The sequence below is a fragment of the Manis pentadactyla genome, chromosome 10 (genome assembly GCF_030020395.1).
Source record: "Manis pentadactyla isolate mManPen7 chromosome 10, mManPen7.hap1, whole genome shotgun sequence".
Taxonomy (NCBI): Eukaryota; Metazoa; Chordata; class Mammalia; order Pholidota; family Manidae; genus Manis; species Manis pentadactyla.
Window position 1 is genome coordinate 56,867,711 of NC_080028.1, and position 18,774 is coordinate 56,886,484.

Sequence of the window (18,774 nt, forward strand, 5' to 3'; positions counted from 1 at the left end):
GGTAAAATTTCTAACTAAACAAAGTAGATTTATAATAGCTGTATTCTTGTAGCTACAATTAATTCCTTACGCTTACAACATAAGTTATGTTTACATTTAAAGTAGAGTTAGATCATTATAAACAGACTCCTCACCTGCACAAATTTCTGGCAGGATATTCAGAAGTCATGCGGGATGTGATTAGCTAATTTTTCAGAACTGTCCCATATTCAGTAGAATGTCTCTCTTCTCTGGTCTCCACCCACTAATACCAGTAGCCCGACCAAAACAAACAGCAGTCCTCTACCAGCCTTCTGAGGTTGATCCCCCAATATCAACTATTACTCTTTCATTAAATCCTCCTAGGACCACAGTTTAGGTTTTGCCTCTTAACAGATTTTTTAAATGGAAATAACACTAAATAATGAACTCCAAGTCCATAATGTACTCTAACCTGAAATTTTACTCTAATCTACTTCCTGTTCCAGATTATGCCCAATCCTGTTTTCAAACAGTGCACCAGAAGTTTAAAAGAGATAAGTAATAGCCTGAAGCTCAGCAATCTAGAAATATTTCCTTAATTAAATGAAAACTTTTCTCATCTTGGAATTTCCAGGCTACCTGTTAAATCTTCTTTCATTTGTGTGTTAAAAGCCCAAAGAAAACTCCAACATTCTTTCTTCCACCGTTTTTAATTTGATGGATGTCTTACTAACATGGGAGAACTCTGCAGTAGCTTCATCCTTATGCTCCATTCCAGATGTGGAAGCCCAGGCCCCACACAGGCACAAGTAGTACATGGAGGAGAGAGCCAGTGGGCCCAGATAGTTCAGAGCAGCACGTGCCAGGCCACTGTCAGACACTCCCTAGGGAGAACCTTCCAGCTGTACCTGTTAGGCAGTATATTATTGCGCCTTTTTGAGGAGGTGCCCCCTTTGTCTTCTAGAATCACTGTATCTCCTCTTGCCAGGTTGGTGGCCTCATGTTCCAGATGTCAGGCATGTCCAGGTACTTGGCTATTCACAGTACCAAGTATACACTAAGTCCAGCTGCTAGGTCAGAGGTCTGACTGGCGCCTCTTGGGACAGTTCTTTATGTGCTGTGCCACAAAACCAGCAAAACCACTGGGACTCTGTGCTTCTGGTAGGCATATATTTGGACACTAACTTCAAACCCTTCATGCTCATTACCTGCTTATTTCTTATTAAAATGTATTTCCCAAAAGAGTCCCACACCTCCTTCCCCACCAGAAAAAATTCTGTGATTGTGACCCTTTGGGAGTCAGTTTATAGACTGCATTATTTAGAAGCATCCCCCATGCCCAAGCAGTGTTGCCTGCATTGATTCCCAGTCCCTTGCACCATAGCCAAACACCACAATGTCCTAAGGCATTGTTTTGGTTTGGGATTATTTGGGTGATAACTCTGCTTTCGGCCAGAATACACTCTTGCAGCTTTATCTTGAAAGAATATGAAAGTTCTAATGTGTAACTTCCATAAAGGCAAATTTCAGGAAGCTAAGCGCGTATGACCCATGCAGAGCTTAAATGTCCATTAGAATCTGTAAGCTCTTAAACCATGTCTTAAAAGATCTGTTCTATGAACTGTAGTATAGTGTCTTCTGTGCTTAAGGATATGTGTTTAACATCAGACCAACTACTTACCTGGGTCGCTAGGTCCCCAATAAACCTACTCAGGCTAGTCCTCTGAATTAATTCTAGAACATTTAATTCTCATCTCAGAGCCCATATGACCTGCTCTGATGGATTACATGTGAGGGGTGAAAGGAATTGAGACTGCCTGACGGTTTGGGATATGAGCAGCTGGATAGATGGTGGTACTATTTACTTAGAGGATAAAGATTAGAAGGAAACAGGTTTCAGTAAGAAGACCAAGCATCTGTTTTGGTATGTTAAGCTTAGCTACCTTTTACACATGCAAGAAAACAGTGGGATATATAAATCTGGAGCTCAGGGCAGGAGATAGTTTTGGGAGTTACAGTTTATAAATAATGCCATAGGCCTGAATGGGAGATGAGAAAATAAGGCAGTTATAAGTTGTGGACAGCTATTTTGAGAACTTTTGCTATGGTGGGAAGCAGAGAATTGAATGATAGCTAGAAGAGATTATACAATCAATTTAGCGTTTTTTAAAAATGGATATTAAAGTATGTGTATAAAGGGGGAAATTGGATGCATAAAATAAAAGGTGATTGCAAGAATTGATTTCCAGAACCAGTGAGGCAGTATGACAGGCTGCACAGCACAAATGAAAAAGTTGGCCTTTGATAGGAACAGTTCCACTGTAACTGAAAAGTAGGTCTGGAGTTTGGACACAGAGTCAGAGAGGTTGGTATTTGATAAAAAGAGTAAGGGAGAGTTGATCTCTGATTGCTTTCATTTCCATGTCCAACGTATAAAGTGAGGAATCAAAATTGAGGGTCAAAGGAGGTGGCGGGAGAGGTTTGAGGAGAAAGAGGAAGATGTAAAATAGTTTTTTCAGTTTGGGAAAGTGGAATTACTAGAAAAATAAGATAGAATTTCTAGGCATTTAAAAATTGAATGCCCATTTCTGTGTAACATATTACTGCAGAAAACAAGTTCGTAGTTTTTTGTTTTTTCAAGCATCCTGATATGTATGAGAGAGCAGTGCTGAGAAAAGATCATCAGAAGAAATATGGAGCAACGGTTGATCTTTGGAGCATTGGGGTAACATTTTACCATGCAGCTACAGGATCACTGCCATTTAGACCATTTGAAGGGCCACGTAGGAATAAGGAAGTGATGTAAGTGTTTTCTCCATCGAAATTAGAAATAATTTTTAAATGTATTTCTGTCTTACATTGTTTCATCATGTTAGAGGTGTATATGAATAAACACTGATAGAGCCATCTTTTCTGGTATCTTAAGCTATTTGACTTTTAATAAAAATGCAGACTTATAAAAGTTGTATAGGCATAATTTTTCATGTCATATTTTAAACCTCATATACAGGTATAAATGGCATCTAGTCTTTGATCCATCATTAAAAATATACTGCTTTCCAGATTTTATTTTGGCACACTTTTTCTTTTTATGTACTAAACGGGGTTTTTCCTTCATATAACTGAAAAAAATAGTACTTCTGTGAAATACTGAAATCATTACCAGACCTAAAAGAAATATAATTCTTACCCTGAACTGATCTGATTTCTTCTACCATTTCAAAAATAACATTTAATGTAATACTAAATTTTTTTTTAGTGTTGTAGTTTCAGTCCAAAGACTGAATGCATTTTGCTATATATTGTATACATTTATGTACTGCCATAATCATTAGGATTTCTAGCTTGAGATTTTTTATAAAATCCATCCATACATTGGCCACTTATCTTTTTAAGAGAAATTGTGAGTGACCTTATTTAATGAGAAACAGCTAGCCCGTGTCCACATAAAGCTATGAGGTTATGAATGGTGTTTAGAGAATGATTTGGGTCAGTGACTCACTGAAAGCCTAATGTGTCCACACATTCTTTTATTTTATTTATTTATTTATTTAAGGTATTATTGATATACACTCTTATGAAGGTTTCACATGAAAAAACAATGTGGTTACTAAATTTATCCATATTATCAAGTCCCCACCCATACCCCAATGCAATCACTGCCATCAGTGAAGCAAGATGCCACAGATCCACTATCACACATTCTTTTAGATCTTAACATTTTCCTCACACCTTTATATATTTGACTCTGCCTTTTATAAGCAAACATGACTTAAAAGTAATGTTTACAACTGTAAAAAATAGAATCTTCTATCTAATCTTAGAAAATGGAGGGAAAAGCCTATGTTTCTTTTGTTGGTTTGAGGAAGTAAAACCAGTTCATCTGATACGATGACTTTTGCTAAAACCTGGGTATCTAAATATTTTCCAGCAAAGACAATGTACATATTCATGGGAAGAAGATACCCATTACTACACTGATGATTAGGGATAGCATCTTCTTGAGCCTGCTTTACAGCAGTGCCCATTTTTATAAAATCTATTCATTAATGAGGTCCAAGAGTCAATTTGTGTTTTTCTCATTAGATGTAAATTGAACCTAACAGTTAATCATGCTTTTATTGTCATAGATATGTTTTAAACAATATCAGCATTTCCTGCTGTCCTAAAAATGTATTAAAGTGTGATTCTCCCTGATAAAGCATGTGAAATACCTGGTGATTTTGACCACCATGTGGGCAGATACACCATTAGAAAAGTTTTTCCTTATTTGCGCAGAAAGTCAACTTTCCGTGAACACTGATGCTAATGAATGATCAGAGGTACTTGAAGTAGTAAAAATGACTGTTGTTATTTACTAATGAATGAAGCATTCCTCTCACTTCACAATGATGTTGATCTCTCAGCACCTCTATTATATGTTAGGATTGTGTTACATATGATCTTATCAAAATTAGTTAATTTTTTTCAAGAATTTGTAAGCATTCCCTTGAGAACCCTGCCATTCATTCTATTCACTTCTCTTTTCTTGCATTAATCTCACATATATTCCTCCGTAGTCAGATCCTTCTCACCTGAATGTAGCTTACTTTTTACATTAATTTCCTTCTCTGAAAAATCTCTTTAAGGCAGAAATCCTGGCTGTCTCTGCTGAGGAAGCAGCAAGCAGTCCAAATGAGTTGTACTGGTTTGTTCTATATTTTTAAAAATTGTATGATTTGCTCAGAGCACATTTATGTAGACATTAAACCAAAAAAATAATAATGCCAGAAATAATGTCTATAAATTTATGTAAGATTCTGCTATGTTAGGTTTAACATTTTCATCTGGGTTAAAGTATTTTTGAAGACATGAGCTCTTATTTTTCTCTCCTACTCTCAGGTTTTGTTTAGAAAATGCTGAAACCTAAAAGGTTGCTTTCCTTGACTTGCCACATCATTACATTTACATCATTCTTTTGCTTCCTCAGACATCCCTTTCTTCAATTCATCTGTATTTTTATCACCTCATCAATAATCAAATTAAATTTGGCTTTTAAGTTTGGTACACACAGCTATTCCTCTATGTGTATATATTTTTTCATTATGCAAATAATCATTCTGATACTGTGTTATGATTGGTTTTATCTATTCTTAAACAGTGCTACTGTTCATTCTGAAGTAACTTCATAGTCCAGTTGACTGTGCCTTTTAATAATATGGGTAAGAGGGATTAAATGCTTTTTTCATGGTCTAGAGACATCCTGTAACATAACTTTTTGTGTTTGCTCAATTTTTTCAGATGGAAAAATTAATATTTTTGTTGTGAACATCAAGATGCTGTTATATGGCACTCTGACATCCCACATGAAAATTAATTATGGCATATATAAAATAATCATACAACCACTATTCTACTTCAGTCAGTCAGATTCAAAGTATTTTGATTGTTTTATGGATCCTGTGAACAACAATCACAAAGTTTCGTCTAGTAGATAATTGTAGGTGCAACTGAGGAAATACTTTTGCAAAGCCCATTGATAGGCTATGCAGTAATGAACTACTTGTTTTATTCTGCTGTTATTCCTCCCAAGGTATAAAATAATTACTGGAAAGCCTTCTGGTGCAATATCGGGAGTACAGAAAGCAGAAAATGGACCAATCGACTGGAGTGGAGACATGCCTGTTTCTTGTAGTCTTTCTCGGTAAGATTAGGGTACCTGGTTCTCAACTTTGGCACTTTGGTGTTAGGAATCTTTGTTGACTAAAATTACAGATACTTAAGTGTAGTTTTGTTTTGTTTTGTTTTTTTATTAGATATTATTAAAGCGTATGTATTGATTTGTAATTTTTGTGGTAATGTAAAGATTGATTATGATCTATATAAATAATTTTGCCAGGTCTCTGTTAGGATATAGGGCATATACATTTTTGAGATTGCTTGTCACTGCTGTTGGAGTTCTGTCCAGTGAGGGGATCCAGTTTAGGACTGCATCTTTTGTATTGACCTCCAGGTCGGCAGACCACAAATAGTGGTATAGTTAGGAGTAACTAGAGTTCTAAAACACAAACACTAAAGAAGCTTAACACTATCCTCATTTTTAATAAGCATTCTTATTATTTAAAAGGTGAGAACTAATAGTTTCTACTGCTTTTTCCAGCATTTCAAATGTTCATATGGGTCTTTTTTAATTTAGCGGCCAGAACTTGAAAAAAGTACATTGTCAGATATGAATCCTGTTATCACAAAGAAAGATTTAAGGTAAAATAAATTAAAAGTAGAGAGTAATTATTTTAGATTTTACCCTGGAAATAAAGCTAAGACACTCATCAGTATTTAGAATTTGTGATTACTGAATTAACTTCCATTTTCTCTGAGTGTAGTAATTGTATAATCTCCAAGCAAACACTCACATAGTTTATGATTCACTGGCTAAACACCTGTTACAATTTGTGGGTGCTATCTGTATAACTTTCAAGATATAATTTCATTTATTTAAATACTAAATATTTAAAGTGTATTAATTATATTTAAATAGATTACATGTCACAAGCTATTGAAATATCAACTCTCATTTTATATATTAATTTCTGTGAAAACTCATTTTAAACCAAGAGTTCACTGCTAAAATCATTTTTGAAAACCACTGTCTGACAGTTTCATTATTGTGTATCATTTAAGAAAAGTTTCTAAAATAAAATAGTGTCATGCAGCTACAATTACCAAGAGAAAGTAATTTTATTGGAGAGCAGAAATTTAATATTATAATAGTGATTTGTGTTAAATTTTGATTTAGAAAATATGCATTTTGGGGATATCAGGCAAAACTGATAAAATTGGGCTTAGGAAACATACTTGCTGTTTAAAATTATATTGCTGAAACTCAGAGTCACTAATTTGACAATCTGAAGCACAGATTGCATATTTTGTGAGGGTATTGGGCCTTATCTAGCTAATCAGTTATTAGCACACCAAGTTATAAATATTAAATCACAGTTACCTTGCTTTCTGAAAAGTTGGCAGATTTAGAAATTTTTTTTAAATTAATAATATTGATAGGAGTTCCTTTGATTTATTGGTAAATATGATTTTATACCTAGACAAAATGTAACATTCATTTTTCACCTAACTTTTTTGAATGCTGTTTTAGGGGTCTTCAAGTTCTACTTACCCCTGTTCTTGCAAATATCCTTGAAGCTGATCAGGAAAAGTGTTGGGGTTTTGACCAGTTTTTTGCAGAAACTAGTGATATACTTCATCGAATGATAATTCATGTTTTTTCACTACAACAAATGACATCTCATAAGATTTACATTCATAGCTATAACACGTAAGTATCTCTTTGTATTTTCTTTCCGTATCATAATGTTGTATTACATAATAATTATCTTCATAAATTGGGAGGAGAAATAGAAAAGATGCCTCAGCTTTACCAAAGCCAACTACTTCCCACTTAGAAAATTATGTTTGTGTGTTTAATAAATTCCTTTTCACTTAGCTTTGGAGTAAAAAGATTTCTAGTGTTCTAAAATTAAGAGTAAATTAGCTTGTTCTTAAACAGGTTTTACAAGACTATATTCATTTCTATACCTTCTTTCAAATTACATAATCACACAACCACAAATATCATCTACTAATAAATGAGCCAGGTTTTTTTTAGAGTACTATCCTATCATTTGAAAAATACTCATGCATGTTTTAAATATAGTTAATATAGTTATTATTTGCATAAAGCCCTTATTAGGTGCTGGAGAATAATGATTTGTTTTACCTAAACAATCACATTACATGCATTGTGATAAAACTGCAAATAACTAAATACACACATGCTTACATGTAAACTAGGGAAATCTGAATGAGATAGGTGGGTTTTATCAATATCCTGGTTGTAATACTGTATTTAGCAAGATGTTACCATTGGAGCAAACTGGGTGAAGGGTTATAGCATCTCTCCATATTATTTCTTAGAGCCACATGTAAATGTACAGGGATCTCAAAGTAAAATGTTTTTAAAAGAAAAAGAAAAAAACTTACACTCATTCTGTATTCCTAAATTTCTGCTTTAAGAAGTTTCAGAAAATAGTTTTGATACCTAAAAAACCCAAAAGGAAATTTTCATGTAATTTATTAAGGAGTGAAATTAGAATAAAATAGTATTTTAGATATAATATCTAGTATCTGTATCTAATATGAAAATTATAAACATTAAATATAAATATAATAAGTAAAATAATGTAACATTAGACTAAATACATTACTTATCTTTATTTTGATACTTAATAGCCTGGATAAGTGTTTATTATGGTTAGGAGTTGGCTGCTATGTCCTCATAAGAGTATGTTTGAACGTAAAAAGCCCACCCAAGCCTGAACCAGATCTCAGCTAATGCTTGTGGCAGAGACAGATCTCAACACTGCTGCTGAAATGTTATTTAGATTTCATCGATCTGAAGTTTAGGGAGAATCTACCTTTTTCCTTAAAACATCATTTTGAAAATACATGTCTTTATTAATTCATTTAACAAACATTTTATCATGTTGCCAATACTGTTCTCAGTTCTTTATATAAAGTCATTTAATCCTCACCATAATTCTGTGAGGTGAGTACTGTTGGTCCCACTTTAAACATGAGGAGACTTTAGCCCAGAAGACTTCGGTAACGTGAGGTGATACAGGACATAGTGGAATCTGTTACCTGAATTCAGGCAGTGTGATTCTGGAGTCAGTGCTCTTCCGCACTCTGCTGCGTCGGCTCCCGTTACTCAATATTAAGAGTCCTGTATGTAGCACATAGCCAATAGAAGGCCAAACACAAAAACATTTTATAATTGATTGCTATATAGAAAGGTTACATGGAATTTTCAGTTTAATAGTCTTTATAGTATCCACATCAGCACAGCAGTATTTCTACAGACTGGTTATGATCTGAAGTATACTTAGAAATGGATATTGTTGCACTCATTAAAAAAAAAATTTACCTCTCATTTTATCCCAATTACTTTGTCCTTTTGGATTTTTCTCACACAGTGCTACTATATTTCATGAACTGGTGTATAAACAAACCAAAATTGTTTCTTCAAATCAAGAACTTATATATGAAGGACGTCGCTTAGTTCTAGAACCTGGAAGACTGGCACAGCATTTTCCTAAAACTACTGAGGAAAATCCCATCTTCTTAGTAAGTCGGGAACCTCTGAGTACCATAGGACTGATATATGAAAAAAGTAAGTCAGGACCTTTCTTACTGTTCTCACTTGCTATTTAAAAACAAAAAAAAACTGTAAAAAATGATTATCATATTCATAAAGTTAATTGATGATGACATTAATGTAGAACTTTCACAAACATTGAAAATTTGTGAATTAGTTGAATGACACCAGTAATAAAGTTGAAAAGATTTGTTGGCAGCATACTTTAACCTTAAATATTTTGTTTCATAAAATGGTGAAGTAGTCTGTCAAGTATGTTTTTCTGTAGCTCTCTGCTTTTAGTATTTTACTACCTCTCAAAATAACCTTTTGTATCATAAATTTGAGTAAATATTTACTGTGTCCAGTGTGAATAGGACATTCTGCCAGACTTTCGAGTCTAAGTGAAATTAGGTCTGCATTTTGGAATATTTTAAATTACTGATCCTACTGGTGAAAAAAATAAATAAATTACTCAGATGTTTAAATTTTACTTGGATCTTTGGAATTTGATTTAGATTTAAAGAGAAGCATTGAGCTTGTGTTGGAACATATTTAAGAAAAAAATGAAGCTTGTTAGAAATATTACAGGTAATTTGTTAGTAATTTGTGAAGAAAGAGCATTATTGTTTCAAATGGCTTTTTTATCCAGGAAAAGAACATTAGTTTTCCCACTAATGCTTAATTTAGAGATTGCTATGTAAAGGTTAAATAATTTATTTAAAATTATTTCTGATTTTAATTATTTTACTTCGTATTTCAGTTTCCCTCCCTAAAGTGCATCCACGTTATGATTTAGATGGGGATGCTAGCATGGCTAAGGTTAGTATTTAATTAAATTATAAACATCTAAATTAAGTTTTCCTATCAATAGTGGAAGCAATAAAATGTGTGGTGTCTTTATATATGTATCTATATGATTTAGGAGGTTATTCATCTAGATTGTTACCCATTGCAAATTTCTTTCTTGTTTATGTCCTTTCTTAACCTCATGAGAAAATGTTCTGCATTGAGATAGTAAGTTTTAACAATCATGTTAAGGATGAAATATTTATTGTAGTTATATCTGTGCTTAGCTTTTAGAAATTGGTAGTTTGTGTTTTTAATTAAACTGATTAAACATGCATAAGCTTTAAAATTTTTTTGTGAAAGTTTTTCTTACCTTATCTCACAATTAGCACCAAATACTGACATTTTGTGTTCCTTCATTAGGCAATAACAGGAGTTGTGTGTTATGCCTGTAAAATTGCCAGTACCTTGCTGCTTTATCAGGAATTAATGCGAAAGGGGATACGATGGTTGATGTAAGTAATAGACTGAAATTTGGAAAATGACTGTCACATAGACCTCACTAAATAACGTAACCACCCCATCATTAATAAAATACTTTACCTCTTCAGACTGGGTAGGGTCAAGTGCATGATTTTCATTATAGTACATTTGTTTCACATTTAGTTTACAGAACACTTAGCAGCTATTTTTTCATTTGATTCCTACAGTTACCATGTGAGACAGGACAAATAGTATCTAAATTTTAAAACCTTCACCACACTGTTCAGTGTTATAGCATATGAATTTCTAAGAGCCTTGACTTGGCTGTCGTTTCACTATCTTAAAGGCTTTGACATTGTTATAATGCAGTACACCCTGTATTTCTCTCTAGGGTTTATATCCTCACACTCTTCCATCATTCCTTGCCTTTTCCCAAATGAAGTATACAGTCAACGTTTTTTTTTAGCAGCATTATCGAGGTATATAACTCACATACTGTGTAACTCATGCAATTTTAAAGTGTACGATTCAGTGATTTTTAGTACATTCAAAGAGTTGTGCAGCCATCATCACCAATTTTAGAATATTTTTATCACCCAAAAAGAAACACTGCACCCCGTTATCAGTCACTCCCCATCCCACCATAATCTCCTAACGCCAGGCAACCACTAAGGTACTTTCTTAGATTTGCCTCTTCTGGCAATTTCATATAAATGAAATGATTATACAGTATGAGTACACACTCATCTTGACAAGCAATTGAGGAGCTAATTTTTTTTTACTAAATCACTTCATATAGTTATTTTAGACTAGAATATTGATTATCTTGCTAAGTATTTTCTCCCCAAAAGTGACCCTAAAAAATGTCTGTGGATAGATATGATTTCACTTTTTCTTCCTTTTCATGATTGTATATGTCATCTTTCCATCTGATAGAAGCAGATAATAAATGGTCTCTTTTGAGACTCATGCCTCTTGTTCTGTGCAACCTCCCTTGAGGCTTTTGAATTTATATGCATGTAGTAAGGACCTCACATTTGCCTGGGCTAGTAAGCTCTTCGGCTTTAATGCTTGTGCCAGCCTATGTAGACCCAATTCACACCTGTCCTTCCCTTCCTGCAAAAAGCATGTACGAAGCATCTCATCATTCTTGTCCTGCTGCTTCTTCTAAGGAAAAAAGAATAAGCCTATTTTTTTCTGGTCACCTTTATGTTAAACCATAAGTTTATGCTTATAATATTTATTGTGTGTGTTCACATCATGTCCAGCTTGTAAGCATTTGTTTTTATCTTTCCATTAAGAAGACTCTGTGTTTTTACTAAGTAGTTTCTAGAAAAATCTAAGTGTTGACTCCATTTATTTTCATAGTATTGTTACTAAGAGCTCTAGATTTCCCCTGCCTTTTTTACCTACCACTGTCACTGCTCCATGAAGCTTCTATTCCTTTTATGTATTTACTAGCTTTTAGTTTAGTAAGTCACAAGAAGATAGTTTTTAATGCAGACCACTGTTGGCAAGCTTCTTCCTTTTCAGTTAGTAAATATTTTAGACTTTACGGGCTTCATAGATGTCTTATTATTTGTTTTTGTTTTTGTTTTGTAAATACCATTCTTAGCAAAAATAAGTGTCAGGTGTTAATTTGTTGACCCTTCATGTAGACCCTTCTGTTGTATTATTTACTGTGTCATCTTCCTTCTTCAGAGATCATAGTAATTGATTTAAAATACAAATCAGATAGCTGTCTACTATGAGTAGTAAAAATTAATCCTGGTGGTATAAAATGAAATGCTATTCAGCTTATTTTTGTGATTGTAGATTAGTGTTTTTTTTCCTTAATATAATTTAATGCCTTAGATTTCTAAACTGTTAATAAGTAGTAATGGTTTATGCCCTAGATATGTATAAAGGTCACAGAGATGCTTTTAAATAATAAATGTTAATTGGCTTTCATAGTATAGCAAGACCATTAAATTTCTGAACAGCAGTACCGCAGTATAATTAGTGATAGACAAGAGAAAACAAATAAGTCCTTAGATAAACTAATCAGAATATTATTTTTTAGAGAATTAATTAAAGATGATTATAATGAAACTGTTCACAAAAAGACAGAAGTTGTGATCACATTGGATTTCTGCATCAGAAACATTGAAAAAACTGTGAAAGTGTAAGTAGATTATTACTTCCTTACTAATTGTGGTTAAAATGTTAAATACTGTTACATTTCTGTGTAATTTATTTAGTTATGTCTTTGGTATAATACAGCATGCTATGCAGGTGTTTGTATTAAGCACAGCCTTAGATTAAGTTACTTCCTCACAAAGGCAAAAATATCCAGTTGTCCCAGTAAAAGATGAATACCATCTGTTCAGTGGTACTTTCTCATTTCCTTTGCAAAGGAAAAGGTAGTCTGAAATAGAAATATCTCATTTTTTACCTTGCAAATACCTTACACTCTGAATAGGAAAATATAAAACCTGTAATCAATGAAGGAAATAGAAAGATGTATTCTATAACTGTATTTTGATAGTATTTTTAGAATTTTGGGATTACTTATAGTTTACTCTACATTAATCTTACTTCTAGAATGTCTTTTGAAACAGAATGGTACTTAAAATTGCCCTCTTCCTGGACTAAACTATTTGTACTTCAGAGGAAATAGAATAAATGAAACCAGTATTTCCTGTTGACTTCCATTAATTCTGAAACCTAGTATTTTGATTATTATCCTGTTAAGACTATTTGAAATTGTCTTTTATATTTTGTCTCTTATCTGAAAATTTATAAATAGAAATATATAAAATTCCTCTTTATACAGACATTGAGTTTTCTTGGAATCTATTGATTGTAGGTTTTGAATTCAATATTTCATTCTTAAATGGTTATGATAAAAACAAATATTTATAGAACATATTTGAAAGTCAATGTATTCATTATGTTCATTTAATTTTTCCATACTTGTTTTTCATATAGATATGAAAAGTTGATGAAGATCAACCTAGAAGCAGCAGAGTTAGGCAAAATTTCAGACATAAACACCAAATTGTTGAGGGTAAGTATTTACAAAATCATGACAATAATAGGCTCATAGTCTATTCCTTTGCTGGCAATATTAGATCTAAATTTTCATAGAGAGATGATGTACCCAAAGATCTCCTGAGAAAGAGTAGTAGCCTTTTCTTCAACTATTTACAGTATTTAAGTATCCTTATTGCCATGGAATTCTTGATGATGTTTCCAGATGCCTGCTTAAAGCCCCTGTCTCTCTGCCGCTCTCCCAATCGCCTTTAAAATCCATCATGCTCTTGTGTTGCTGATACGGCAATGAAAACAAGTTCATAAGTGTGATTTAACATGCAGAATGCTTAAACTTGTTTAGAAATAGATATAAGGTAGGAAAACATCAGATCTTCTCTAAAATAAAAACTAAGGAAAGAAAGATTTGAGTTCCTCCTGGCAGTGAATCATTTCTATAACTAAAAAAGGAAATTAGGACAACAGTCTGCACTCTGCTGAAAAATACAATAGCATTTCAGATAGTGTCTGGATGTCTTATTAAAATGTATTATGGAAGAATGTTGGAGAGGAAACAATTTCCTCTATCCCTCGAGGATCTCCTAGCTGGTCTTGTTGGATTCTCCCAGAGGAGAGCGCCGCCCCAAATCACTCACAGAAGGCGTCTCTTGATGCAACAAGCAAGAGGAATTTATTCAGAGACCAGCTAGCTGGGGTCCAAGTGTCAGCCCGATGCAGCGGGTCTCAACAAGGACCCCGAGCACTTAGAGTCAGAGGTTTTTATAGCATTTTCAAAAAGGGCAGTATTTTTCCACAAGCACATCACATTGTTTTTCCAAAAACACATACATTTTGGCTGACGCCACATCCTGGGGGTCTGGTGAGATAAGATCACCCTCGGAATGTTAGGGTGGCTCTTAGTAAGGTAAGCTTGGTATGTATGATTAACTGATTGAGGTTGGCTAACTAAAGGTCACTGCAATCAATGCTGGCTGACTAACTTGTTTTTCAAGGTTCTAATATTTTCCTATTTTCTTCCTTCTAGGTTAGAAAATGGTGTCTAAACTTTTAAGATGGCTATACTTATGCTAACTTTCTATCTTCAATAAGGTTGATTCTTAGTGAAGGGTTCCACATTTCCCACTTCTTTTCTAAGGAGCATTCCAATCATGGAATGCTTGTGTCCTCTTGTTGTGTGAGTGAATGATATTGTTGCCTCAACATTAGCACTTGAACGGTACTCACTCTTTCTCTAACAAAAGTTATCAGCCAATTTAGTATACAGGGTCCTAAAGTGAGGAGTAGTATAAGAATAAGTAAAGGCCCAGTCAAGGTGGATATCAAGGTTGTAAGCCACGGAGATCTAGTAAACCAGGACTCAAATAGCCCTTGGCCAGCCTCCCGTTCTCTCTTTCTTTGATCTAACCTTTCCCTAAGTTTTGACATTGAATCTCTTACTATTCCAGAATGGTCTGCGTAAAAGCAGCATTCTTCCTTTAAGGCTGCACACAATCCTCCTTCTTTTAAAAACAATAGATCTAATCCTCGTCTGTTCTGCAAGACTACTTCAGACAGGGAGGTTAGAGATTCTTCAAGTTTGGTAATGGATTGTTCTATAGTCTTTAGGTCTTCATCAATTGCTGTCCTCAATCCCGCATAATGTTGGTTCCCTTGGATTATGGCGGCTGTCCCTGTTCCTACTCCAGCTGCGACTCCTATTCCTAATAATACAGCTAAGATCAGCGAGATTGGCTCCCTTCTATACCTGTGTTTTGGTTCAAATTCAGCTACGAATGAGAAATCATCATGATACATCAATCTAGGTACTAATTGAACCATGATACAGAAGTCGCGGGAAGAATTGAAGGTGGAAGTAGAGACACATGGGGTCAATCCAGTATTACACGCCCACCACCCTTCGGGAGGAGGGACTAGATACTCATTTTCACCTGAGGAATTTACGGATATGGTTTCATTACACAAAGCTTCATGAGTGGGGGGAACTGAACCTAAACATTTCCCTCTTCCCGTCACCTCGGTCAGGTTTCTTATGGCTTCCCCAGCTACAGATCTCGTGGCTGGTTGTTCTGTTAAAATTTCCCAACAGCCCCAATCCTTCATAGTAAGGAGGTCCAGAGGAGAAACACAACCAACAGGATTTAGTAGTATTAGGGTTGGTGGTGTTTAGAACTTGGAAAGCCCCCTCCAGAAGATTGAAGAGGCGTTGTCCAGTGTCAGGAAAGGGGGCTATTTGGTCAGGGGTGAGGGCAGCAGAAATAGTGGTAGGGTCTACCGGAGGCACCGGAGTCTGCTTCAAGATCGAGGTTGGGAGACGCGGTTGATTTCTTAGGACAGAATTAGGTCCTATTGGGGCAGCTGGAAGGGTCTCAACTTTGAGTCTGACAGTAAATACGAGGCCCTTATCATATCCAGATTTATAATATCTAAGTCCCCACTGTCGTCCAGTGATCCACCCATCATACTGGCGTCCCTTATCACTGAACGTGATATTTAAGGGGATGCATAGTCCTGTCCATTCACAGTCGGGGGATGTGCGGTTCTGGGCTACTTTAAGGAGGTCCCAATAAACGTTACCCGTAGTCTCACAACCCCAAGAGTTACAATAAAAAGATTGCAAGTCCCCACATTGTTGGGTTTGTTGGTAGGTCAGTCCGTCACGGGGGCAGACATAGAAAGTAGTGGTCTTTATCTGCTGGTGTGCAGCCGGATTTCTGCACCCAAAGCTCCATAAGCCACTCTGGCTCTGGGCTTGTTTTCCTCCGACGTAATATGCCGAAGTCGCAGGCCTGACCCTGTTTGCCTGTTTCCAGCTAAGCTCGGGTATATCCCATCCTCCTATTCCAGCGACTAAGGTGCAAACATCAGGGTGCAGGGATGGCCACCAGGTTTTAAGAGGAGCAACCTTAGAAATGGACCATACTGTCTCCCCAGTTTGGGAACAGACCTGCCATGTCAGTAGTCTAGGTTCGTGGGGGTTGGGGTCCTGAAGAGTGGGGAGTAACTGGGCCATCAGAATCATCAGTGACACAATCATCCTTACACAAGCGAAGTTTAAGAGGATTATCAGTTCGAATTACTCGCCAATCCGGGCCTGGTTGAGGCGCTCTCTTCAGATGTGAAGCATGGACCCAGGAGGAGATGCCATCTACTTTCACAGCTGTGGGAGTAGTCAAAAGGACGATGAAGGGTCCTTTCCACCGGGGCTCAAGATTTCCTGTTCGGTGTCGTCTCACGTAGACAGAGTCTCCCACTTGGAATTGATGAGGTACTGAGATGTCCTCTGGCCGATAGACTTCTCGGATAGAGGCCCACACTTCTTTCTGCACAGCTTCTAGAGCCCGTAACCTTTCAAGCAGAAACTTTTTAGTCACACATTCAGAGGATGTATGGAGGTGAACTGCATTTAGCGGAGCTGGAGCTCCAAACATTATTTCAAAAGGTGTTAATTTAAAACGGCTGGGGGTGTTTCTGACTCGAAATAAGGCGAAAGGAAGGAGGACTAACCAATCACATAAACCAGTCTCTATGGATAATTTAGTCAGGGTCTCTTTTAGAGTTCTATTCATCCTTTCTACCTGTCCTGAGCTCTGGGGTCTATATGCACAGTGCAATTTCCAATCTGTCCCCAGGATCTTGGCCAATCCCTGACTTACCTGGGCAACAAAGGCAGGACCGTTGTCAGAGCCGATTACCTTTGGGATCCCGAACCTGGGAAATATTTCTTCAAGGATCTTCTTGGACACCATCTGAGCTGTCTCAGTTTTGGTGGGGAACGCCTCTGTCCATCCTGAAAAGGTGTCTAGGAAAACTAGGAGGTATTTATATCCATACTTAGCAGGCTTAATTTCAGTGAAGTCAACTTCCCAGTAGGCTCCTGGCCGATCTCCTCGAAGCCTCTTTCCGCATATTACTTGATGTTTGTTCACATTTACTAATTGGCAAGGAACACAATTTCTTACAACCTCGTCTGCCAATTTTCCCAAATCGATGACATGATAAGGGGAATCTCGAACCAGGGTTTTTAGATTATTGGCCCCCAAATGTGTCAACTGATGTAATTGCCTTAAGTATTCTCCTGCTTTTTTCTGGGGCAGGATAATTTTCCCATCTTCTGACTTATACATTCCAAGGGGTGGGGATTTTTGGATCCCCAACTTGTCCATCCGAGCAAGATCCTCGGGGGTATACTGAAAGTTCTTACTACATGTGGCTTCCGGGTACACCTGGAGGGGTAAGATGTTCGTTCCCTGGGCTGCTTGTTTTGCGGCTTGGTCCGCCCTTCTATTTCCTTGAGCTATTGGAGAGTCACTTTTTTGATGCCCAGGACAATGTATTATTGCTACTTCTCTAGGCCTATGGAAGGCTTCTAACAGATCTAAGATTTCTTGTTTATTCTTAACATCTTTCCCGGCAGAAGTCAGCAGCCCTCTCTGTCTATATATAGCCCCGTGTATATGAGCAGTGGCAAAAGCATAACGGCTGTCAGTATAGACGTTAAGTCTCTTACCTTCTGCCATCTTTAAAGCCTGAGTCACGGCGATGAGCTCTGCTCACTGTGCAGAAGTGCCCGTTGGGAGTCCGCTGGCCCACACAATTCGGTCATCATCTACTACTGCAGCTCCTGCCATCCTCTTACCTCCCATGATGTAACTGCTCCCATCTGTGTACCAGGTCAGGAGTCCCCGGTCCTTTTAAGGGCTGATCTCGTAAGTCCCGACGGGTCCCCGTCTCCTCAGCCAGGATTTCCTGGCAAGTATGAAGCACTTCTTTTCCCACATCGGGGAACAGAGTAGCCGGGTTTAGGATGGCAGGCAGGGCAAATTCCACACGATCACGATTCAGGAGTAAGGTTTGATAGTGAGTCATTCTGGCATTCGACATCCATCTTTCGGGTGGTTGTCGAATTACGCTTTCCAGCGCATGAGGGGCAACCACAGTGAGTTTTTGTCCCAGCGTTACCTTGTCAGAATCTTTAACTAAGAGGGCCACAGCTGCCACTACTCTCAAACAAGTGGGCCATCCACTACTCACGGGGTCTAATTTTTTAGACAAATAGGCGACAGGTCTCTTCCAAGGTCCCCATTGTTGGGTCAATACTCCTCGAGCTACTGCGTTCCGTTCATCGATGAAAAGGACAAATGGCTTAGTTATGTCTGGCAATGCCAGAGCGGGTGCCGAGAGGAGGGCCTTTTTGATATCATCAAAGGCCTGTTGTTGTTCAGATCCCCAAACAAACGGGGCTGCTCCTTTAGTGAGGGGATACAGAGGGGCAGCCAAAGAAGCATATCCGGGTATCCATAGTCTACAAAACCCCGCTGTCCCCAGAAACTCGCAAACCTGGC

At 36.6% G+C, this 18,774-nt stretch overlaps 1 protein-coding gene across 1 annotated transcript in view; it reads left to right on the forward strand.

Annotated features, from left to right (window-relative positions):
- The window catches only part of TBK1 (TANK binding kinase 1), a 44,989-nt gene that overhangs the window by 14,422 nt on the left and 11,793 nt on the right, over positions 1-18,774 (forward strand). Inside the window, exons 6-13 of the mRNA XM_036894924.2 lie at positions 2,603-2,763; positions 5,534-5,644; positions 7,091-7,270; positions 8,967-9,163; positions 9,891-9,949; positions 10,340-10,431; positions 12,462-12,563; positions 13,370-13,448. Of these exons, the coding sequence (XP_036750819.2) occupies positions 2,603-2,763; positions 5,534-5,644; positions 7,091-7,270; positions 8,967-9,163; positions 9,891-9,949; positions 10,340-10,431; positions 12,462-12,563; positions 13,370-13,448 (981 nt within the window). The remainder of the gene's footprint in view (positions 1-2,602; positions 2,764-5,533; positions 5,645-7,090; positions 7,271-8,966; positions 9,164-9,890; positions 9,950-10,339; positions 10,432-12,461; positions 12,564-13,369; positions 13,449-18,774) is intronic.